The 26,366-nt window shown below is 41.4% G+C and overlaps 1 protein-coding gene across 8 annotated transcripts in view; it reads right to left on the bottom strand.

The window, feature by feature from the left end:
• Positions 1-26,366, bottom strand: part of frmpd4 (FERM and PDZ domain containing 4) — a 633,610-nt gene that overhangs the window by 13,902 nt on the left and 593,342 nt on the right. For 7 of the 8 annotated variants that reach the window (XM_080204004.1, XM_080203996.1, XM_080204001.1 and 4 more), the window contains exons 8-10: positions 11,051-11,182; positions 6,482-6,601; positions 3,770-3,906 (exon numbers count right to left, since the gene is read on the bottom strand). In XM_080204004.1, the coding sequence (XP_080060130.1) occupies positions 3,770-3,906; positions 6,482-6,601; positions 11,051-11,182 (389 nt within the window). The remainder of the gene's footprint in view (positions 1-3,769; positions 3,907-6,481; positions 6,602-11,050; positions 11,183-26,366) is intronic. The other variant, XM_080204000.1, reaches the window with a different exon arrangement.

Genomic DNA, 26,366 nt, shown 5'->3' with positions numbered 1-26,366 from the left:
TGTTCCTAAGACTACTTCTAAATTTAATATTTTTCAAATAAAGAATTAAGTGAAAATATAAGATCCCAATTCTGCCTTTTTGTTCATGTATGCAGCAAAATGGTGGAAGTTTAAAACATTCTGTCATGGAGTGAGCAACTAGGTATTGATTGGTGAGTTTTAAGATTTTATCCCCGCAAATGGTTTAAATTGGGACTGGGAGGTGTTAGTATAACACTACATTTATAGCTTAACTGGTTAAATTATTTAAGTGAATTACAGATAACTATTTCTAAGCTTGAAACCTAATTACTTAAATAAATGCATTAGTGAAGTATGAAAACTCGGAAGGCTGCAAAAGAGGAGCCTCAGCTTCTGAAATTTCCAACAGATTTGAGGTTATTGCACTTTATGTAGAAGAAAGCAGGGTGAGCAAACTGAATGTGGCATCCTGGTTCAGGGAGTCATTCACCAGTCTTGGTGAATCATAGCTGTAGAAAGGGTTTTAATCCAAATAATGAGTGGGAGATTTGAAAAATAAAAGAAATGGGACAAGACAATAGTGTAGGGTAGTGACATGGGTAACAATAACCAGAATGTGACAGGAAGGGACAGAGTGTACAATAAAAGTGAACCAACAAATATGGCCAGAGTAGGGCAAAATGGATTTAACTAAACAGAGGAGAGGAAGAGGGTTTGGGTGAAGAAATCACAAGTTGAATTTGAGGCAACAGAAAAATATATCAGCGTGGGTAAAGATAAGCTGAGTGCACAGGAAGGAGCAGAGAGTTTAACTAATAATGCATTAAAGAGTAAGGTCCATGCAGGGAATAGTAAAGAAAAAAATAAAACTGAAGTAATTTTGGCTGAATAAGTGGAGCATCCACATTAAGTTGGGTGAACTAGTGGCACAAATAGAGACAAAATAGTTTTGGGCTAATCAACAATACAAAGATATGATTACAAGGTGACCATAGTTAAAAAATAAATATTCCAGTGTACACAACATTTCAAAAAAAAAACAGCAGAATGTAACATTAGGAAGGATAGCCCTACAATAAAAGATGATAAGAGAATATTTTTGACAAAGCATCTAGGCTCAGAAAATCAGAAGTAAAATCAGTATGGGTCCAAAAACCCTACGTAAGTAGTGTAAAGCCCACTAACAGTAGTTATACTATTGGACAGAGCATTCAACATGAAATTACTGAAGCTTGTGATGAAGGCCATAAAATGTTGTGGAGAATTTTAATGTACATGCAGAATAGACCAGTCAGATTGGCAAAAATGTTCTTGTGACAGTTTTTTGGAACAATATGTTGTGGAGCCAACTAGGGATAAAGCAATTTTGGATCTACTATTGTACACTGACTCAGGGTTAATAACATAGTAAACGATCCACAGGGAAATATTGATCAGAAGACAATTGAATTCCACATTATGTTTGAAAATTGCACACTCCAATCACAAACAGGAATCATGAAATTAAGCAAAGCCAATTACAAAGGCACGAGAAAGGATGTGGACAAGGTTGATTGGGTAAACAGACTAGAAGTGATGGCAGTGAATAAACAGTGGGAAACATTTAAAGAAATAATTCAAAATGTTCAACTAAAATCATTCCATTGTAAAACAAAAACTCAGTCAGAAAGATTGATCGAAGACTTACTGAAGAAGTTAAGAATAGTTTTGGATTGAAGCAAGTGGCTTATAACGTTACAACCAACAGTAATAAGAATGGTATTTGGGAGTTTATTAAAAACCAGCAAAGCATCATCAAAAAGTTGACAAAAAGGGCAAAATTGGAATATGAGAGTATACTAGCCAGAAATATAAAAGTGAACAAGAACATTTTTTTTAAAAAAGGGAGCAGCCAGAGTGAGATAACAGGATAAACTATCAGGAGGAATATGGAAATAGCAAATACATTGAACAAATATTTTGTGTCAGTCTTCTCAATTAGAGACACAAGCTTTTTTTTAAGCTAAATCGTTCACGGGCTGTGGGTGTCACTGGCTAGACCAGCATTTATCGCCCATCCCTAACTGTTCTTGAGAAGATAGTAGTCAGCCACCTTTTTGAATTGCTGAGGTCAATGTTTTGCAGAAACACCCACAGTTCTGTTAGGAAAAGAGTTCCAGAATTTCAGTCTAGTGACAGTGAAGGAACAATGATATTTTTCCAATTTAGGTTAGCATTTGGCTTGGAGGGGAACTTGGTGGTGTTCCCATGCATCAGCTTTCCTTGTATTTCTAGGTGGTAGAGGTTGCAAATTTGAAAGGCGTTATCAAAAGAACCATGGTGACTTGTTGCAGTGCATCTTGTAGAGTTCACACTGCTACCACAGTGGGGCGGCAACAGGGGGAGTGAATGTTGAAGGTAATGATGGGGTGCTAATCAAGCTGGCTGCTTTGTGCTGGATGGTGCCCAATCTCTTGAGTGTGTTGGAGCTTTACTCATTCAGGCCAATGGATAGTATTCCATTACATTCCTGACTTTTGCCTTGTAGCTGGTGGGCAGGTTTTGGGGTCAGGTGGTGAGGTGCAATCAGGAGATGAGTTGTATTTTGTAGAATTCACAGACTCTGACCTGCTTTTATAGCCACGACATTTATATAGCTGGTCCCCAGATCAGTTTTTGGTCCGTAGTAGCCCTCAGGATGTTGATAGTGGGGATTAAGTAATGATCATGCCATTGAACATCATTTGGATAGTTGGATTCTCTTTTGTTTGTTGGAGATGGTCATTGTCTGGCACTTGTAAAGTGGAAATGTTATGTGGCATTTATTAGACGAGCCTGAATTTTGTCCAGGGTTATGCTGCCAATTTCTATTGTTGCTAAATACTGTGCAGTCATCAATGAACACTGGGCGTTGGGTGAAAAAAGTACGAGCTGAGAAACAATTCGACTTTGCTTGCCATTCATTGGAACTTTTGGTCCAGTAAATTAGATAATAACATACGATAACCAACTGTTTTTTGGTCTCTTTTATCTCTCTTTTAACCACATCCTTTTTATCACACTCTCTGTTTCAGTTTTTCACTTCCTGTACCTGATTTGATGTTGGATTAAATAAATAATCCAACTGATAATTTCTGTCTCAGGACCTACCCTGCTCATTAGTGATTCTTCATTCGGAATGGTTAAGTAATTATGGAGTGACTTTTCCTCTTTACGCAGGTCCCAGGTCTCCCGTAGAGGTTCTCATGCCATCTGATTAATTAATTAATTGACAGAACAACAAACTGGGAGTCCAGGTTTTTACAGCTCCATGTTCATTTTAATTACAACATTATAGCTGAAATCCAAATTCCTGCACATAAACTGAGCTACCACTGTACAGTGATATATATGGAAAAACTGCCAAACCCAGCTGATTATACTGCAGTCGTGGCAACTCAGTTATCTTAAAATATGAATAACTGTACATGAAAAAACATTAATTATTAATTCTGGCAATTACTTTTGTGAAGGAAAGTGACTTATATTTCTTGTATTACTAAACCACGAGTAATTTTATTCATATAAAAAGAGAAAATATGTTACTATTAAAAACTCTGTTGTTCCTGAAAAATATGCGTGCTGTTTTTCTAACCTAAATGTGAAGCAATATCCCGTTGACATTTGTGGCGTAAAATGGTGAACTTTAAATAAATCTTTGTCAGCTAGTTATCAAAGGTCTTGTACCAGTGAAAATTTTATATCCAATTAACTACTTTGCTAGCACATTGCTATCAGAATGTTGCAAATCATAGTATGAATCATTATCAACAGCATTTTTGTTACTTACTCAATGTATTTAAGAGAGACTTTCTGGGATTGTTTGGTGCTGATAGTCAAAATGTACATCTGTAATGCAGCAAGCCGGAGAGCTACGTCATACTTCAGCTCAGGCCCAAACCTTTCCTGCACCACATCATTGCAACTCTGACAGAGAAACAGTAGGGGGAGAAATATCACCAACCATCATGCAAATAAATGCTTTCAAACCATTGCTGCTTGAGGCAATATTTGTAATTCCCATCAACAGGCCTTATGCTATCAACCCAAAGCGATTAAATTTGTAGAACAGCTGTAGCTTTTCAGTATTGGATTTCAACAACATCTATTTCACATTTTTTCTGTTTCCTTATTTCTTTAAGGATCTTTATTAATATAAAGTAATAAACAGTATTGAAGCTTTTACAAGTAGTAATTTTGTAGGAAGATCACATACACCAATTTCATAATGGTAGTGATCACTGCCACCCAGTCCTGATTCTGCATATCTAGTGGACACTGTATAGTTCTGCTCACTCCTTACATCAACCAACTACACTTTCAGATAGGCAACTTTGATACTTTGAGACACTTCAGAAAAGATTAATCATATTTATTCCTGAGATGAAGGGGTTGCATTGTGATGAAAGGTCTCGCAGATTGGGCCTATACTCATTGGAGTTTAGCAGAATGATAGGTGATTTTATTGAATTCTGAGAGGACTTGACAGGGTGGTTGCTGAGATATTTCACTACATGGGGGAATCTACACATAGAGCACACAATTTCAAAATAAGGGTAATCCATTTATAAGTGAGATGAGAAGGAATTTCTTCCCTCAGAGTGTTGTTCATCTTTGAAATTTCCTTCCACAGAATACAGTGGAGGCTGCATCAGTGAATATAACTCAAGGCTGAGTTAACCAGATCTTCGGTTGTCAAGAGTGTTGTCGGATATTGGGACAGAGAGGATTTCAGTCCATTATCAGATCAACCATGATCTTATTGAACGGTGAAGTAGGCTTGATGGGCTGGATCACTTATCCCTGCTGTTATTTCTTATGAAATCACCTTCCCTTTCCTACCTTCCCTTCTTCTAGTGTCTGCCATTGATGAAGAGGTTAGCCTGTGAGGAGCAGTGAATCCACTTTATTTTGCTCAGTTATACCATTGTACCAATTAGAAAAACAACACATGCATCAGCGCTATGACCATGTTCAGGCTTTATCTCTGTGAGTACATTTTGTGGTTTATGGATTGTGAAGTCCATCACTGGCTTAACCTTTTAGTTCCTTCACAGAAGCAGCACAAGTTGGAGCCAAATAGCAGAGTGTCTGAACCATGCATTCAGAAAACTAATCTTTTTCAATAGAAGTCTGGGTATCTTTGTAGTAGCTACCATCAGAAAGGTTTCGAAAAAAGTCTTTCCTATAGATCTGAGAGGCAGCTGCGAGATCTCGAAGCATAGCCTCGTAGAAGCTCTCAATTAACAGTTCGTAAGTGGAAAGACAAAAATCTAGTCCTACTTTAATTGCACACTCGTTAAATGTTTTCAACAATTCCACTCTGAGGAGGCACATAATGGAGGCTGGTCACAGGATGTGGAAGGCAAACTGAGATTCAACTAGATCCTCCTTCTAAGCTCTCTTCTGCCTTCCCAAGAGTGGCACTGATAAGGTCGGAGAAAGTAAGTCAAATCCACATATCCTTTTGGCTATGAATAGACACAAAATTGGGAATGGAGAGGAAATACCTCTCAAGTTATGTGTTTTTAATGTCTTCCCTTCCACAAGTTCTGATTATTTTAGGTCACTTTACAGACCTCTGAGCTCATCAGGAATAAATATTTTCCTTAAAGAATATAACCCACTATAATTAAAATGTTGCTTTTAAAATTGATTATAGTTGAAATATTACATTTTTAATAGAGGCATGTGAAGCATTTTGGAATGTTTTTGACATTAGAGATGTTGTACAAATGCAAGTTGTTGTTGTCTTGTAATCCTACCTCCTCCTGGTGAATGCAAGTTCACTCCTCCCATTTCATTACTGTTGACAGCTTTGCTCTCAGAAAGAACATATTAACCTAGAAATTACAGCTGATAAGATGAGCAAATGATTATTTCAGCACAACATCCCTATGCCCACTACTTTAATGCGGGTGTTAATCACTTTGTTTAGATGTGTCAACATTCCCGCTACAAAAGCAGGCAAAGGAACATGGCAGAGTGATTATTTTATGAGCTGACCATGTCTACAGTTTCTCAAGGTGTGATCCATGCAAATGCATATCTCTGTTTTAAACTGTGGAATCACTGCTCTCATAAAGATACAGATCTGGTCCTTTAATCTTGCCAATAATATGTTTAATATATAAAAAAATTCTAGAACTCTAACTTGTCTACTGACAGACATAAATTACAGTCTGGTAGTGATCATTGCCTCATGCAGCCTCTCCACCTCCCTCATCCTTTACGATACTCTTTAAAACTTACCTTTTTAACCAAGATTTGTTCAACTTCCCCAATATCTCCTTACGTGGCTCAGTGTCAAATTTTTGCATTATTATGCTCCTGTGAAGCACCTTGAGATGTATCATCACCTTAAGGGCACTATATAAATGCAAGTTGTTGTTGGCCATTGATGTATACAATGTATGAAAACAAAACCATGTAATATATTAAAGAAACAACTGCCAGATAAATTAGTATCATAGGAAGAATGCAGTGCATTGGATACACTTACCTGAACGTATAAATACTCGAAAGCAACAGCATCTCTCCGTAGTAAATCAATAGGATCCTTTGGGACAAAGCTGATTCGGAAAAGACATTTCATCTTGTGGGAGCCCGGCCTCTGTGTCACCTAAAGCAAAGTAATATCAGATGCAGGGCAACTGGACAGAAACCCAAAGACCTACAATAATAGACATTCCTTAAACAGAATGTGGAGCACAAAGCTCCATTTCCTAATTATTTACATCAAACATTAAGTTGATGGCTCAGTAACTGAAATGAGAATAAGATTCTGATGTCAATCTCAACAATGTCTTCAGCTTCAATTAAACCCAAGTGGTTCAAAAGTAAATCTTAAACTATGGGCCCGATTTTACAATTTTCATTCCAAGTGCTGAATCTGGACGTAATGCAGATCTGATATAGAAATCTGCTTTCAGGCGCCCCCCCGCATACGCACTCAGCCTGAAAAAAAAATCTCCAATCCCATTTGCGCTGTGCACGGCTGAAATGATTGGTGGTCTGAACTGTGCATGCACAATTAGAAAAAAATTTGAGAAAGCACACTCATGTCAGATCGCTCCCGCGCTACAGAAAGCGGAGAAAGCGGCCCGGGAGCGACAAGCGGGAGTGATGGTGCACACACACACTCCCACCGCTACCCAGATCAATTGCCATCCTTGCCCCCTTCCCCCCCACAATCACCTGCAGAGTGGCAGTAGACACCCCACCCCCCAACCAGAGGTCCATCTGCCTCCTCCCACCACCAGTGAGCGATCGGGCCTCCCCCCTGCCACACCCACTCCCTCCAGACAACGATCTGGCCTCACTCACTCACACCTGCCACCGCCCCACCCCCCCCACCCCGCCTCCAGACAACGATCTGGCCTCACTCACTCACACCCGCCACCGCCCCACCCCCCCACCCCGCCTCCAGACAACGATCTGGCCTCACTCACTCACACCCGCCACCGCCCCACCCCCCCACCCCGCCTCCAGACAATGATCTGGCCTCACTCACGCCTCCCTCACCCCACCGGCTAGACAACGATTTGGCTTCACACTACCACCACCCCCCCGCCCCCCTCCAGAGAATGATCTGACCCGCCTCCCTCCTCCCCCCCACCACTGATCTGAGTCAGAGAGCCGTTAGAAACACTGAACGCGCAGTTCAGCAGCTGGAGCGTCCAATTCAGACTTTTATACAGCAGATCCATTATGGCGCGGTTCTGGATTGGCAAACGTGGTGGTAAAGGGGGAAATGCGGATAAAGTTGGGCAGGCAGTTCATTAATTCAATTTAAATGCATACAAAGTGGCAATCTGCGTGGATGTGGGTGCAGATCGCGTTAATGGCCTCACGCCTGACTTCACCATATTTTTGTGCCCATTAAATCGGGTCCTATAAGTGAGATTTCTGGCCCCGGATCCCACCACCAGGATCATCCCGTCCCGCCGAAAGCCAGTGGATTTTTGGTTGGCCCCGATGCATCCCCTACCCTGGTTCCTCAATGACAGGGCAGAAAATTTCAGCCAGTATCTTTTATTTTCAATTCTCTGAATTTTCAAGTTTGGTCACTTGGCTTAATTTTGGTCTACGAAGGCCAAAGTTGAAAGCCCGAATCACCATCTCAACCTAATCATGTATTCTTTAAGCAAGCAATTCTAACACTAGCTGTCTCATGCGCTCCAGCAGACACACATTCAGTCCTATCCCTTCATATTTCTGCTTTAACTACCTGAACTATTCTCGTGGTGTTGGTTTGAGCTTTCTTGGCTCTGAAGGAGAGTAAAATATATCTTTGTATGACATACAATCTATGTAGCTGAAGTTAAAACAGATCTTGTCAAGTTTCATGTAACATCCAATCCTGGCCAAATTCATCAAGGTAACTGACTCATCCTTTGATCTAGTAATGGGGATAGAATAATGCAACTGAAATGTGACTTGATCCATTGAGAAAGAGACAGATGCTCAGCTCATTAGTTGGCTAGCTCTCATTTCTGAGCAAAGCAAAGAGCTCCTGCTGGAGTGACGTCTACATTGTATTTTTTGTATCACTGCATTTTAAAAATAGTTCGCATTCTATCGTTTCATTTTAAGTAATTCTTTGCTCAGGTCTCACGAGCCTTGTCTAGATTAATAATTGATCAATGAAGTCTTGGCTGTACTTCGAGCGGTCGTGGACAATTTTGATAACATATGTTTGAGATCCCACATCAAAATAAAATTACACTTAAAAGCTGAGATTTCATCCACAGCACTAGTAGGTTGGAGACCTAGTGAGTCTTAGCAAAGAACAGCTTTCAAAAAAATACCATAAAGTTGGTGCGGGGGAGTTTAGGAGAACTCAGTTTAAACCCCACAATACTGAAGGTAGCTTTGTTAAGCAAACTGGCATTCTGAAATGTATGTACAACAGTTTCACTTTTGAGTTTGCCTATTTTATATTCCATAGAACAAAAATACAATACTGCAGATTCTGCAAAGATCTCAGAATCTCATCTTTGCTAGTGTGTTTAGGCCCTGCCACTCCAGCTGGCTGTGCGATCCTCGCCAGTACTCTGAAATTGCACAAGAGCGCCATTAAATCAGGCGAAAGAAAGCGGACGTGAAACCAGCAAGTTTCACACAACTTTTCTCACCTGATCCAGCAACTCTGTGCAATTTTGGGATAATTTTGCACTATGATCTCCTGTCAACCACAGCTTATGGTGGCATAGGGCAGCCAACATAAAATTCAGGGTTCAGGAAAAATGGGTTTCATGTTGGATTTGAGCAGCATAGTCACTACAGGGTCTGAACCTGGGAGAAAAAGGCTTTCATATTTATGGGAAGGACTCCACGACCTGAAAAGTGAAAGCATTATTTTAAAAGCCTGCATTGCTGGCGGGCAGTACTTAGATTCTGATGACACTATCAGCCTCTTCAAGTCCAGACAACTGACTTTGACCAACTGCCGGCTATTTATAATCTTACAAAATCATATAATTAATATTCACTGTTGCTACTAGTGCTGTTTGAACACGCAATGTGTTTGCTTCCTATTTCTCTACCTGCTATTATGATGGTGGTGTCAGTTTCTCTATTTTAGGTGAATTAACACCTCCGCTAACATAGCGGAAAAGAAGCATACAAACATCCAGCCAATAATGCCAACCACACATTTACTTTTAAAGAAAAGCCATAATCTTACCCTAAGGCACATCTGCACACTCAACTGATTGTATTTTTCCAAATTTGAACAGGTGAGGACTGGCTTCATTTCCAATTGAATTTGCAATCGCACAAGAAATGAATGTGCCTCTACACAGTCAGCTCTTAACAGTAACATCAGCAGATGTACTCTTAGTGGGAAGGAAGCCTGAAGTTATTATTCTCAATGGGGCAGGAAATTTGAATATCTTTTGAAAGATAATTAAATTATTTGTACAACAGCCTACATATGATTGTTTATTGGGATTAAACAGTTAAATGAGGAGAACCAGTAGCATAAACTTGTATAATATTCCCTTCAGTTCAGAAGATTGAGGTGTGATAATGGAAGTATTTAAACTGTGATAGGGGGAGATTTGGCACTTTTATTCGCAATCCACATAGAACAAACTTCCCATGTGGAATCTTGGAAAAATGGAGCAAAAACTTGAACTTAGAATTTGGCCACCTGGGAGTGAAATTAGGGCGGCTCCTTCGCACAATGGGTACAAAGGAAAAATGCTGCAACCACTGGAAGCCTGACATTAAAACAGAAATGCTGGAAATTCTCAGCAAGTAAGGAAGCATCACTGGAGAAAGAAACAGTTAACATTTCAGCTCAATGATCTTTAATCAGAAAAATTAGAGATGTAACAGGTTTGAAACAAGTACAGAGATAGGGAGTGGGGTGGGGAAGGGAAGGACGTAGGGAAGGGGGCAAATTTTCATGTTCCTCCTGCCACGGAATCATAGCGGGCAAGGGATAGACCATAAAAAGGTTTGTTGATCGTGGGCGGGATTTTCTGGTTTTGGGTTGAGTGCAGCTGAAAAATCCCAGCCAAGGTCTGTGATTGAGTGGAAGGTAGGAGAGATTAAATGAAATGATGGTGAAAGGCAAGAAGAGATTGAGATGATTGAAATCCTCAATTTTGTTTGGTAAAGGAGGCTAACAAAGTTGAGTTGCAAATCTATGATCTGATTCAATGGTGGACAAGCTTGAAGGGCTGAATGGCCTACTCCTGTCCTCACTTTCTGATTTTATGTGCATTAATTCCTCTGTTACAATAGTGGGAAATATGGGGTGAAATATGAACACATGCAGTATTTGTGCACAATTATCTTGGCTTATTTTATTTTGTATAGAAAGTAGGGGAGCACTTGCACAGAAATGGCTCCTTTTTTCCTGATTAAAGATACTTGTGCAATCCAGCCTGATGTGGCGCGATGAGTGCCTTTAGCAGACAAAGCTGTTGCCTTGATGTAGTGATTGCCCACAATATACGTTTAAAAATACATATTTTGTGAACAATCACCGTAGGGTTTTCTAATGTTAGTCATTACATTACCAAATAACAGTTCCACTTACATCTTTAAAAGCAATTACCTGAGTAAGTGTCTCCTGGTCATGAAGCAAGAGAAGTTTGGTTGCTTCTCCTTCAGTGCGCTGCTCAAGCATCAGAGAAAAATGTTCGATGCATTTGATGGACAGTTTCTCTTGAAGGGTCAGGATCACATCCTGTTAATACAGAAAAATAGTTCAAAATATTAGTTCTTGGTTAAATTAGAATTGAATCATTTATATCAAAATGCTATCCACAATGGACCATGTATGGTTATGGACTGCCACGGATCATCTAGCCTGCCTGTGGCATATAAATTACTTTGATTTTGGAAAATAAAGACATACTGCTGGGAGAAGGAGGAGGGAAAGAAGGGCTCTCAGCAAGAGGCTTTAACCACCCAGGCTGTTCATGAATCCTTCTACCACCTCATTGAAGAATGTTAGAGAGAGCATCATTTCACTAAGAGAGTTTTCACTGTGACCTTCACTCAGATTAAGACAACAATGGCATTGCCAGTGGCTGTGAAAGTGCTATGAAGGTGACTAAAAAAAAGTAAAAGTTTATTTATTAGTCACAAGTGAGACTTACATTAACACTGCAATGAGCTTACTGTGAAATTCCCCTAGTTGCCACAGTCTGACATCTGTTTGGGTCAATGCACCTAACCAGCACATCTTTCAGAATGTAGAAGGAAACTGGAGCACCTGGGGGAAACCCACACAGACATGGGGAGAACATGCAAGCTCCACATAGACAGTGACCCAAGCCAGGAATCAAACATTGGTGTACGCTTACTTTCTGGTTCTTGGAGGTGATATTTGCAACATCTGTCAATCTGCCATTCACTCTTCCAGATAGTAAATCACCAAATCCAAGAGAGCTCCGTACATTTCTTTCTTTTTTGCCAGAAGAGACAAGGCAGAGTAAGCACTCAGCTTTGCCATGATTTCAAGTTGCCTCACGTGGAGTCTACCATGATTACATGCACATTGCCTTTTGCGTACCGTATGTCAACTTTGAGATATATCACAATTGAAAGATATTGAACTTCCTCCACAAGCAGCTGGTGTGTGACCATACACAGTGAACCATGTGAGTCAGTGCCCAGTGGTATCCTGCCGACAGTAAAAAGGCCTTTAATCTATGTCAGTTCACTGTACCATCTGCATCTGAGCCACCATGACAAACCTAAGCATGCCTGCTGGATGACAACGGCTTTACCAACATAACTCTTGGCTCCAGTGCACATCCAACACGCATGTGGGCTTCCTAAATATAACAGATGTCATGCCACCACACAAGATGTGATTGAGCTGGGGTGCTTATATGATGCTTCTGCTGCCTGGAATGGTCTAGAGCAGCCCTGCAGAAACCAATTATCCACTGATTCATGCAGCTGCATAGGAAGGTCCTGTCAACAGTGTGCCCCCAATGCAGGTTCCCTGACAAGAGGTGCATTCAATGGGAAACTCTGCTGACAATTGTGGGCATGATGTGGAGATGCCGGCGTTGGACTGGGGTAAACACAGTAAGAAGTCTCACAACACCAGGTTGAAGTCCAACCTGTTTATTTGGTAGCAAAAGCCACTAGCTTTCGGGCCTCTGACCCTTCATCAGGTGAGTAGAAAGTTCTGATCACAAACAGGGGATGTGAAGACACACACTCAGTTTACAGAATATTGATTAGAATGCGAGTTTTTACAGCTAATCAAATCTTAAAGGTGCAGACAATGTGAGTGGAGATAGCATTAAGCATAGGTTAAAGAGATGTGTATTGTCTTCAGACAGGACAGTAAGTCAGATTTTGCAATCCCAGGCAAGTCATGGGGGCTACAAGTTGTGTGACATGAACCCAAGATCCCAGTCGAGACCGTCTTCATGTGTGCAGAACTTGGCTATCAGTTTCTGCTCAGCAACTCTGCGCTGTCGTGTGTCATAAAGGCCACCTTGGAGAGAGCTTACCCAAAGATCAGGGGCCAAATGCTCGTGACCGCTGAAGTGTTCGCCAACAGGAAGAGAACACTTTGCCTGGTGATTGTTGAGTGGTGTTCATTCATCCATTGTCATAGCGTCTGCATGGTCTCCCCAATGTTAACATGTCTCGGGACATCCTTTCCTGCAGCGCATCAGATAGATAACATTGTCCGAGTTGCAAGAGTATGTACCGTGTACCTGGTGGATGGTGTTCTCATGTGAGATAATGGCATCTGTGTCGATGATCCGGCATGTGTTGCAGAGGTTGCTGTGGCAGGGTTATGTGGTGTTGTGGTCACTGTTCCCCTGAAGGCTGTGTAGTTTGCTGTGGACAATTGTCTGTTTGAGGTTGTGCAGTTGTTTGAAGGCAAGAAGTGGAGGTGTGGGGATGGCCTTGGCGAAATGTTCGTCTTCATCAATGACATGTTGAAGACTCTGGAGAAGATGTCATAGCTTCGCCGCTCTGGGGAAGTACTGGACGACGAAGGGTACTCTGTCCACACTGTCGCAAGTTTGTCTTCTGAGGAGGTCAGCGCAGTTTTTTGCTGTGGCGGGTTGGAACTGTTGATTGATGAGTTAAGCGCCATATCTTGTTCTTATGAAGGCATTTTTCAGCATCTGGAGGTGTCTGTTGCGATCCTCCTCATCTGAGCAGATCCTGTGTATATGGAGGGCTTGTCCGTAGGAGATGGCTTCTTTAATGTGTTTATATGGAAGCTGGAGAAGTGGAGAATTTTGAGGTTATCCATGGGCTTGCGGTACAGTAAGGTGCTGAGGTGACCGTCCTTAATGGAGATGCATGTGTCCAAGAATGCAATCGATTCCGGAGAATAGTCCATGGTGAGTCTGATGGTGGGATGGAACTTGTTGATGTCAACAAGTTCCATCCTTTTGTTTTCTTCCTTTGGACTCATGGTGAACAAGTGATTGTTCACCATGAGTCCATAGGAAGAAACCATCGTTAATGTATCTAGTGTATAGCATCAGCTGAAGGTCCTCTCCAGGATTGATTGCATCCTTGGACAGACACATTTCCATTATGGACGGTCACCTCGGCACCTCACTGTACCGCAAACCCACAGATAACCTCACGATGCTCCACTTGTCCAGCTTCCACCCTAAACATGTTAAAGAAGCCATCCCCTATGGACAAGCCCTCCACATACACAGGATCTGCTCAGATGAGGAGGATCGCAACAGACACCTCCTGACACTGAAAGATGCCCTCGTAAGAACAGGATATGGTGCTTGACTCATCGATCGACAGTTCCGACGCACACAGCCAAAAATTGCACCGACCTCCTCAGAAGACAAACACGGGATACGGTGGACAGAGTACCCTTCGTCGTCCAGTACTTCCCCAGAGCGGAGAAGCTACGACATCTTCTCTGGAATCTTCAACATGTCATTGTTGAAGATGAACATCTTGCCAAGACCATCCCCACACCCCACTTCTTGTCTTCAAACAACCGCACAACCTCAAACAGACCATTGTCCGCAGCAAACTACCCAGCCTTCAGGGGAATAGTGACCACGACACCACACAACCCTGCCACAGCAACCTCTGCAAGACAGGCCGGATCATCAACATGGATGCCATCATCTCACGTGAGAATACCATCCACCAGGTACACAGTACATACTCTTGCAACTAGGTCAATGTTGTCTATCTGATACGTTGCAGGAAAGGATGTCCTGAGGCATGGTACATTGGGGAGACCATGCAGATGCTACGACAATGGATGAATGAACACCGCTTGACGATCACCAGGCAGGAGTGTTCTTTTCCTGTTGGCGAACACTTCAGTGACCACGGGCATTCTGCCTCTGATCTTCGGGTAAACGTTCTCCAAGGCGGCCTTCACTACACACGACATCGCAGAGTTGCTGAGCAGAAACTGATAGCGAAGGTCCGCACATGTGAGGACGGTCTCGACCGGGATCTTGGGTTCATGTCACACTAATTGTAATCCCCACGACTTGCCTGGACTTGCAAAATCTCACTTACTGTCCTGTCTGGAGACAATACACATCTCTTTAACCTGTGCTTAATGCTAGCTCCACTCACATTGTCTGCACCTTTAAGGCTTGATTAGCTGTAAAGACTCGCATTCTAATCAATATTCTGTAAACTGAGTGTATGTCTTTACATCCTTTGTTTGTGATCAGAACTCTCCACTCACCTGATGAAGGGTCAGAGGCCCGAAAGCTAGTGGCTTTTCCTACCAAATAAATGGGTTGGACTTTAACCTGATGTTGTGAGACTTCTTAAACAATTGCAGGACCCGAAGATCTTGCTGCTGGCCAATGACAGGCTGCATCCGCTGTCATGAAATACGTGGCAGGTTGTGCGGAAAATCCCAAATACTATATTCAATGTACTGTTTCCTGCTCAAAGCCATTCTTTCCTCACACTTTATCCTGCATTGGTTTTCTCTTCCTTTTAAAATCTATATGCCTTCATGAGACAACCTGAGGACCACCTAAACACTACTTTTTGATGTCTCATCTTCTTCCGTACTTCTTGTTTTCAGCTTGGTGATCTTCTGCAGCATGGATCTTTGTCCTTCACCTTGATTTATTCATTTTTATATTAGATTGCATAGTGTATTCAGTGCAGTAATAGGCCATTTGGCCCAACTAGACAATGCTGATTATTACACTCCACGTGAGCTTTGTTCTGTTCTACTGTATTTAACTCGATCAGCATAACCTTCTGTTTCTTTCTATTTCACTCTGTTGTCTACTTGCCCCCTAATTCATTCACCTTAACTGTTCCATCCAGCAGTGTACACCGCATCCTAAATGCTTTATTAGTAAAGAAGTTTCTCTTGAATATCACAAAAATAACAATTGGAACCTTGTCAGATTTGGCTTTAGGTTCTACATTTATATCATGCAGCCAATTTCTTTGCGATTTTACCAGTATAACTTCAGAGTGAGCTTGGCAGAAGCACTGTTTACTTGCATGAATGGGATTTCTATTGGAGGTACGGGTGAAGGTGAGAAGCTCTTAAGGAATCCCTGCACAATCTGAATCCAATCTGATGATAGAGTGTAGACTGTGAAGAAATATGCTCTTATTAAATGCTTGGTCACATCTTTGTTTATTTGGGACAATTATCCAACTATACCACACCCACTAGTTTTCAATTCAATGACAATCTGTTACTGTTTCTCCACGTTTTAATGACGTCTTTAAAAAGTCCACACAAGTTATATTATTTATAAAGATAACTATTATTTCCTTAGTCCATAAACATTAATTGATTCTATTATAATTCAAGCCAAAAAGCCAATGCATAAACCAATGCAGTCATTGACCTGCTTGGCAACCCTTCTCTATGTCTTCTAAAAAACACTAAGTCTCACAACACCAGGTTAAAGTCCAACAGGTTTATTTGGTAGTAAACACCACTAGATTTCAGAGCACTGCTCCTTCATCAGGTGAATGGGGAGTATTGATCATAAACAGAGCATATAAAGGCACACACAGTTTACAGAATACTGATTAGAATGTGAATCTTTGCAGCTAATCAAGTCTTAAAGGTGCAGACAATGTGAGTGGAGATAGCTTTAAGCATAGGTTAAAGAGATGTGTATTGTCTCCAGACAGGACAGTAAGTGAGATGTTGCAAGCCCAGGCAAGTCATTGGGGTTACAGATAGTGTGACATGAACCCAAGAATCCTCTAAAAAAATCCTCTAAATGAATCCTCTAAAAAAAGGAAGTTTCCATTGGGAAACAAAGTGGCCCAATAGATTGGCAATGCCCAAGGGGTTGGTTTGTCACAAGGCCTTCTCACTCCCACTGCTCACTGACGTAAAGATGGACATAGCTATAATATTGCAGTTACAGTTTGATTCAATCATGGCTAGGTGCTTCTCTCTCAGCTAGGATCCCATTAGCCAATTGATTGTTTTAATGGTTTGCCTTACCAAGTGAGTATCTAGTTGCTTATCTGGATGCTTTGCTAATGGAATAAAAGTTGCCCCCAATTAATCTCTATTAAAGTAATTGTTCCTGGTGTGGCTTTACAGACAGGTTGTCTCAATTCCAATGGTTTTTGGAATGTAGAAGGTACAATGATGCAAATGTGGAACCATCTTTGACTGTGATCCAAAGTAGCTAGAATGTGACTTCAGTCTTTTTGAAAAAATCAGTTAGAGGTTTCCAGTTAGTAGATTCAGAAATCATTTTTGATATAAAGCATGGTTTCACAACAATATATAATATTTTATATACTATATATACATCAATATCTTTTGACAAGTGTTTGATGAAAAATCCTAATGAAAATCAAACTGCACTCACTAAGTATGAGTATCCCAAAGAGTATCACATAACTAATCTCACTGTAACTAAATGGATTTCCATGCACCGATAGGAAATGGAGGCTCTAACAGCAAATGCTGTTTAATTGACTTGATGCAATTTCCCTCGTTAGGATTGGAAACACTGTTTGATGGAATACTTTGTTAGCTAAAAATGATATGCCATGATAAGTAAATAGAGCAATGCCTTTGCTGGAGGCTGCTTTACGGACAGTTTGTGTTTCTGTCTATTTTTGTAACCAGGGCTAAAATGAACAAAGATTATTTATGGTAGCCTGGGAACAATTTCAGCATGGCTCTTTTTTCTAGCCTGTACCATTTGTTAAAATTCAATAAAACTTAATACAGAACTCCATGTATTATTCAGCTAGCAGAGAGTCTTGGAATATAAAGGTGAAGCAGTATTTCAAGATGGGCGTGGGTGGAAGGGAGCAGATAACATCCTCTTGGTTACGTTGTACCTTAACTTGGATTCGATAGATAGAAACATAATGGTATCCTTTAATACAAGTGATTCATTGCAAATACATTTTCTCATTTCCTAACGGAATTACAATTCTCTCAGATTACTTATCAAAGAAACGGTATGTTCAAAGTAGGTCATTACATCATTTCTTCGTGCGACAGCATCACATCGTAGAGTTAGAGAGTCATCGGCTCAGAAGCAGACCATTCAGCCCACTGTGACTGGTGGAAATGCTGATGGCTTTTAAAGTCTGGCAGATGAAGGATAATAGAATTCTGCTCTCTTTAATAGTATATCGCTCGACAATTTTACTTCTGCAACATGAACAGCTCTCCTGTGCTGTTGCACATGTAAGTTGCAAGGTATTCTGTTTTATAATATCATTTTGGGGATGATACGATATCAGTCACAGCTCAATCACTTGAGTCCCCTGGGCTTCCCACCCTAATGTGAACACAAAGCTCACAGCAAAAACAGGGCAAAAATAATGTCACTCTTTTCTTACGTTTCAACTTATAGCTTGAAAAACAGAGAAAAGTAATAGGCAACAGATTACATTGATCCGAAAGGCTATTTGAGAGCAACATTACAAAGGGCATTGGTCATAAACAGATATTAGAAGTTGAACAATTAAACTCCAGGGAAATTAAAAATAAACCCAGTGTTGGGCTCAGTGTGATATCAGTGATATTGCATCAGCTACTCATTACACATCTCTTCCCCTTTTATTACATTATAATATTAATTTTGTTACATTATTTTCCCACATCACACCTGTGTCGACAGTTCAGAAAATGCTTCATTGACTGTAAAGGATTTTGGAATGTCCTGATGTCAAGAAAGGTGCTATATGAAAGCAAGTTCTTTCTTTTCCATTGAAGTCACAATTATCCATTTTGGGGAATTTTCTCAGGCCCTCCCTTGGAGGCAGTTAGAATCATAGAACCCTGCAGAAAGAGACCCTTCGGCCCATCAAGTCTGCACGGAACACAAACCCACCCAGGCCCTACCTTGCGGACAAGGGTCTGGGAAAATTATGCAAAAATGCATAGTGCTGGTTTCTGATGTTTTCCTGTCTTGTCCCACTTTTTCTGGAGGCAGCTTGTATGCACTGGCCGTAAAACACATGGCACTGGCTTTGAGTTAATTGAGGCTGTTAACCAACCAATTCTCTGCAATTTTGCCATTTTGCAATTTCAGTCTAACTTTGCATGGGACCAATGCTGCCCCTGCAACTCAGCATCACACATGAGGCCACTGCACAGTGGAAGAGAAGAGCAGTGTACAAGTTAAACGCATTGTCAATGTTGACGGTACACATTAGCGAACCTGAGGTCACCTGCAGGGAAAGGCATCCCATTGCATGATTAGCTCCTGATGTTTCGCCTGGTGCTGTGTGGGAGGAAGGAAACAGCTGATGGCTCCCCCCAACCATATCGCACCTTCATTATCATCCTGCTCTCCTTCACTCCATCCACCTCTGCAATGTTCTCACTGCAGACATAGTGAAGGCTGCCATTTGCGTGCTTTTTAAAAAATTCATTTATGGAATGTGGACGGTACTAGCTAGGCCAGCACTTATTTCTCATTCTAGTTGCCCTTATGAAGATGGTGGTGTGATGTCTTCTTGAATTGCTGCAGTCCCTGAGGTCTCAATATACCCATAGTGCTGTTAGGGAGGGAATTCCAGTGTTTTGACCCAACAACAGTGAAGGAATGATGATATAATTCTAAATCAGGACACTGAGTGATGAAGGATGATGGAAGGGAACCTATAGGTGGTAGTGCTCCTCGGTATCTGCTGCCCTTGTCCATTTAGGTGGTCGTGAGTTTTGAAGGTGCTGCCTAATCATGAGTTTTTTAGGCAGCGTCGCCTGCCTAATCACTCTCCTTCCTCCCCAGCTAGCTTGCTGTTTCTAATTGGCTGGCAATCCCATTGATGTGCTCTTAATTGGACACCCACTGGCAGATTGGAATGGCATCACTGCTATCTCTGCAACTGGAGTCATGACTGAAAATGGTCCCTTCACACGAGGACAATCTGTGACACAGAAATAGTGCATTCTGTAGTGACCGAGAAAGCTTCCCTTCTTTCACTCCATCAGCCTGCTATTTTGAATAGGGTGCTGAGGGAAGAGTGTATGGACTGGTGGCTATAGCAGGAGTAGCAGAGAGTCATGAATTCAGAAGAGAAGGAGGGAAGATGAATTGAATGAAATTAGGCCACAAATTCCTTTTCTTCCTTGATAAACATAAAATCATGTCAGCCGTTAGCCATGGGGACGAAGTGATGGAATCATAGTATCACAGTATCACAGAATGCCTACAATGCAGAAAGAAGCCATTTGGCCCATTGAGTCTGCACTGACCACAATCCCACCCAGGACCTATTCTCATAACCCCACATATTTACCCTACAATTTCCTGACACTAGAATCAATTTAGCATGGTCAATCAATCCAACCTGTACATCTATGGAATGTGGGAGGAAACCGGAGCACCCGAAGGAAACCCAAGCAGCCAAGAGGAGAATGTACTAACTCCACACAGACTGACCCAAGACCAGAATTGAACCCGGGTTCCTGGCGCTGAGAGGCAGGAGTGGTAACCCTCTAAATGGGGATGGGGTGGGGTGGGTGGTTTGAGACATAACAAATAATAAAACAAGGTGAAAAACATCTCTCAGTAAATAATTTCCTTTCAAAAGAAACCTCCAAACTTTCCCAGGCTGCTTTAATGGATGAGAAGAGTTAAAAAGAGCTCTGTAGCACTATCAGTGGCCAGGGTATGAAATTACAATGTTATGTATTATCTATGAAAAAACTGCAGTGGAGAACAAATGCACCAGTCAGAATGTCTCAGTACATCACATTACATTGGCAAATCCTGTTAGGCAGAGTGTTACCTGCCAGCTTAACAACACAGGAAAGAGGACTTTTCAATGAAATGTGACAAGATATCACAAATATAATGTATCAGTAGATCTCCCATAATTTTGCTCACAGTGAAGCCTCAGTTCAGCTGATAGTTGCATCTTTCTAATTACTTCACTGTTTGTTCGCTGTCTGTCTACTTGTTCCCTGAAGATGAGCACTTCCAGAAATCTTCATTTTGCACAAGGCATGAATATCCCCTGATCTTTGTGTCTTTGTTTCAATTGAAGTCTATTTCTGTTTCTGTGTTTTGACTTCTGTCCAAGCATCTGTAGATTTTTCCATCATCAGTTCAGTCTCTGAGTTGTCATGCTGCACCTACCTCCATATATTTCAGTTGCAACCGTGTCTCACTGATCTCTGTTCCTTGATTGCATTGACCATTTGACTGTGTTTCTTGTAGTCATTTTATATGTGGCCTGGTGTTTCTCACTTTGTTAGTCTTTCATTATAAACTCTGTTTGTCTTGCAAATGGCTATATTTTTATGTTTTGGCTATGGGTCTCTTTGCTCCCCCACTCCATGAAGCAATCACACTTAATGCAATTTCAGATTTCCTTTCTTTATGTCCAAATCTCTTTCTCTTTCCCATCTCTTTTCCATCTCCCCATCTCTCTTGTTCTCTCTTTGTCTTGATCACCCAATACCTGTCTCTTTCTGTCCTCAAAACATGTTTCAATGATCCCCTCCTCCCCCATCTTTCCATCATATTAATATCGATGTACTTCTATCGCTCGATTATGTATTTTTTCTAGTCTGAACACTAATTCCTGTGGCTAACCTAATGCAGTCATAAGAGGGATTGCAGCAGGAATAGGTACAACAGTAGGACACACATCATCAGTAGACTTAAAAGTATTTAATTTTGGTGTGGGGGTAAGGGAAGGGGAGATGGCAGGGGGGTGCTGGTTTGCAGGGGGAGGTAAATGGAATGCGGTTGGCATATACCAGGAATTTGACCATAATGACCGATGGTAATTCTCAAGGTCCTTTCCCCTCTCCCAAATATACCTGCTTCAGAAGTCTTGTGCTGTCAGCTATGAAGTTCCATATCTGTGCTGATTTGTGTAGGAAAATAGCTGAATTTTTAAACTAATTTAGTGGGAGCAGTGATCAATGTAAAACTATCACTTGAAGAAGAGAAAGAAAATTAGCAGGCCTGAATTCTCTGATTCCAACGTGCATCCCTAATAGAGTGTGACATTGTCCATTTGACAGAGATGTCCTGCCTAAACATCATAAGATTACTGTGATCTACCCCACCACCCCCCTCCACACCTTGTACCGCCCCCCCCCCCCCCCCCCCCTCCATAACCTCTGTGGGAACCTTGCTGAAATGCAACATTCTAGCCCATCTGGAATGGTCAATTTTCTACATTACAAAAGGAACTACTCTTCAAAAAGCACATGCTTCGCCAATATGTGCCCCGAGATGTGCTATAGTCATGAAAGGTGCAATATAAATGGAAATTGTTCTTTTATATCTTCAGCACTTGTATTCTGTGCCCCAAACCTGGCTCAGTTGAACACAGCAGAACACTGCTCCTCTTTGAATTGCTGAGGGTTCTATTTTGCCAAATAGAACTGTTGGACAGGGTTGCCTCCATTCAATTTGTGACCAGTTTTGAGCTCAGTACTGATTGCTACTGCTATATGGAATTGAGTGAGTACATTTTGAATCACAAGAGCAGAACATCTTACCAAGTGTGTGTTTCTGTAACTTCTTAAATTCATAACAGAGAATAGATGCAAAGGAGATTGACCAGAATGGTACCAGGGATGAGGAACTTCAGTCATATGGAGACAATACAGAAATGCACATTGTTCTCCTTGCAACAAAGAAGTGAAAGGGAGATTTAATAGATACTCTCAAATGAGCAGTTTTGATTGATTAAATAAGAAGAATTACCCTTCTGAGAGGGTCAGTGACTGTAGAATGTAAGTTTAAGGTAATTAGCAAAAGATCTAGAGGGGAGATCAAAAATATGTTTCTGCAGAAAGTTGTTATGACGTGAATGCATTGACTTAAAGGATAGTGAAAACAGAAGTATTAATAACTTTCAAAAGGGAATTGAACAAATCCATGAAGAGAAAACTGTTCACAGTTAAGAGTCAGATCCTGATCAATGCTCTTTGATTCTATCAATAGTCTCATGATTGCAGAGAAAATGCATCAGCAGAATGTGTGTCAGATCAGCTTTCTAATTGAAAGAGAATTCCATCTTGGAAAAGCTGATTATGATCCATAAACACAATTCTCAAAAATGTTTTGCTGCACTCTCTATAATCACTATGGCATCATTGTTTTTATTTAATATTGTTCTTGATGGATGTAAAAAAGATTACAATGAGCAAAATGGCATATTTTTAAGTGTTGGTTGAAACAAAGAGTGCAGATGATTATCAAGTGATTCTAAATTTATCTTTCCTTGGAAGTGGACGGCACTTCCATAGGGTGGCACAGTGGTTCGTACTGCTGCCTCACAGCATCAGTGACTCGGCTTCAATTCCAGCCTCGGGTCACTGTCTGTGCAGAGTCTGTGCAGTGTTCTCCCCGTGTCTGCGTGGGTTTCTCCGGGTGCTCCGGTTTCCCCCCACAGTCCAAAGGTGTGCAGGTTATGTGGATTGGCCATGATAAATTGACTACAGTGTCAGAGGGACTAGCTAGTGTAAATATGTGGGGTTACAGGGATGGGACGTGGGTGAGGTTGTGGTTAGAGCAGATTCGATGAGCTAAATGGCCTCTTTCTGCAGGGATTCTATGATTCTATGATAATCTCACCAAGCAAACATTACTGTTTAGCCATTTAGTGACATTGGTTTTGAAAAGCATCTGTCCAACAAGCACTAAACAATTATAGTGTCTGGAAAAATCGCCCAGTTCCCACTGCCGATCTTCTTCCTAGATCATTTCTGGTAAGGCTTTCACATGGTCTGCTGAGCATATGCCCATGTTAAGCAGGGCTCATATCTGTAATGTATTGACTGGGGTCTATGGCATTCACAGCACGCCACTGTAAATTCCAGTTTCCCAAGCCACTAATTCTCCATTGCCACCAGGACAAATCAAGGCTTTCAAAAACCAGTGTGGTTAAATGTTTACGTGCCGGTGTTTGCTTGGTATAAGTATAGAGATAAAAAGGTTATAATCACCTGCACTCTTTGTTTCAACAGCATTTTTGCTGCACTCCCACCCTATCCGATATTGCTTTGAAGAGACTGCTGCAGGCAGTGCAGAAAAATGGGTAGGAATTTCTGTAATTTTCAGAAACTGAATGCCCCTCCCTGTTTCAATATAATCCTTGTAGTTGAGAGGCCTATTTGCAACCTTCCACTTCCTCACTACAAGATACATACTTGCAGCTCTTTACTGATATTGAAAAAAGGCCCATGCTACAAAATGGCTCTGGCCTCTTCCTGTCACTCACCTTAATATTAAAATCCACTCAAATGTGGATATGTGCAAGTCCCCTGCGCACTGACTCTTATTGGATATTTCATGTCAAGGCATCAGACTGTAATGTTAATAAAGCACATTACATATAAATTTGTTAAAGGAACAGGATGCTTTACTATCCTTTCACCTCTAAGAATCTGGAGTTCTAGCCCAGATCTTCAGAACAAAATTCTCCTTTCCTTGGCAATGAAGGCACTGACTGAGTTTAATACATCGCTATTGTGTTCAATGTGGTGTGAACCTTAACTGCTTTGTGTTAATTGGCAGGCTTGTTTTCAATGGTAGTGAAAATCTTTGCAAATAGAAATGTCAACGTGGCTTAACACCGCTGAAATCCAACACTGTGGTTTTCCCACCTTTTGTGCATAAATATCAGGAGCAGGAAAATTGAGAGAATCTATTGTACACTTACTGTCAGGTCAGATCTATTGATCACAGAAATTATCTGCAAGGAACAGCGGAGCTCAGTGCTGAACATGCTGTGCTCTCTGTTTTATATTCACTTGGTGTAATTGGTGATAGTCAAAGGTTGTTTTTGTGACTGGAAACCTGTGTCCAGTGGTGCACTGCAGGGATTGATGCTAGGTCCCTTTCTGTATGTAGTGTACATTAATGATTTAGATGTGAATGTGGGCGCTATGATCAGTAAGTTTGCAGATGACATAAAAATTGATGATGTAGGAAATAGCAAGGAGAAAAACCCTTGATTACAGGATGATATAGGTGGACTGGTCGGATCGACACAACAGTGGCAAATGGACTTTAACTCTGAAAATTATGAGGTGTAACGTGTTTGAAGGACTAACAAGGCAACATACCACACAATGAATGGTAGGATGCTATGAAGTACAGAGGACCAGAGGGACATTAAAGGCAGCAGAACAGGAAGATAAGATAGTTAAAAAGGCATAAGGGATAACTGCCTTTATTCGCCAAGGCATAAAGTAAAAGATGTGGAGATGCTGGTGTTGGACTTGGGTAAACACAGTAAGAAGTCTCACAACACCAGGTTAAAATCCAAAGGGTTTATTTGGTAGCATAAGCACTAACTTTCAGAGCGCTGCCCCTTCATCAGGTGAGTGGAAGTGCTGTTCACAAACAGAACATATAAAGACACAAGCTCAATTTACAAAATAATGGTTGGAATGCGAGTCTTTACAGGTAATCAAGTCTTAAAGGTACAGACAATGTGAGTGGAGAGAGGGTTAAACACAGGTTAGAGATGTATATTGTCTCCAGCCAGGATAGTTAGTGAGATTTTGCAAAACCAGGCAAATCATGGGGGTTACAGATAGTGTGACATGAGCCCAAGATCCCGGTTGAGGCCGTCCTCATGCGTGCGGAACTTGGCTATCAATCTCTGCTCAGCTACTTTGCGTTGTCGTGTGTTGTGAAGGCTGCCTTGGAGAACGCTTACTTGAAGATCAGAGGCTGAATGCCCATGACCACTGAAGTGTTCCCCAACAGGAAGAGAACACTCTTGCCTGGTGACTGTCGAGCGGTGTTTGTTCATCTGCTGTCAAAGCATCTGCATGGTCTCCCCAATGTACCATGCCTCAGGACATTCTTTCCTGCAGCGTATCAGGTAGACAACTTTGGCTGAATTGCAAGTGTTACAACAGGAAATGATGTCCTGAAGCGTGGTACATTGGGGAGACCATGCAGTTGCTATGACAACGGATGAACGAATGCCGCTCAACAATCACCAGGTAAGACTGTTCTCTTTCTGTTGGGGAACACTTCTGCGGTCACAGGCATTCGGCCTCTGATCTTCGGGTAAGCGTTCTCCAAAGCGGCCTTCATGACACACGACAATGCACAGTCGCCTGGCAGAGACAGATAGCCAAGTTCCGCACGCATGAGGATGGCCTCAACCAGGATTGTGGGTTCATGTCACACTATCTGTAACCCCCACAACATGCCTGGGCTTGCAACATCTCACTAACTGTCCTGTCTGGAGACAATGCACATCTCTTTAACCTGTGCTTAACCCTCCCTCCATTCACATTGTCTGTACCTTTAAACCTAATTACTTATAAAGACTTGCATTCAAACCATTATTTTGTAAATTGAGTTTGTGTCTTTATTTGCCCTGTTTGTGAACAGAACTCCCACTCACTTGATGAAGGGGCAGCGCTCTGAAATCTACTGGCTTGTGTCACCAAACAAACCTGTTGCACTTTAACCTGATGC

Source organism: Carcharhinus amblyrhynchos, chromosome 15 (assembly GCF_965287045.1).
Source record: "Carcharhinus amblyrhynchos chromosome 15, sCarAmb.v2.hapA, whole genome shotgun sequence".
NCBI classification, from domain to species: domain Eukaryota; kingdom Metazoa; phylum Chordata; class Chondrichthyes; order Carcharhiniformes; family Carcharhinidae; genus Carcharhinus; species Carcharhinus amblyrhynchos.
Note: the sequence above shows the minus strand (reverse complement) of the source record. Positions and strands in the feature narration are given on the sequence as shown.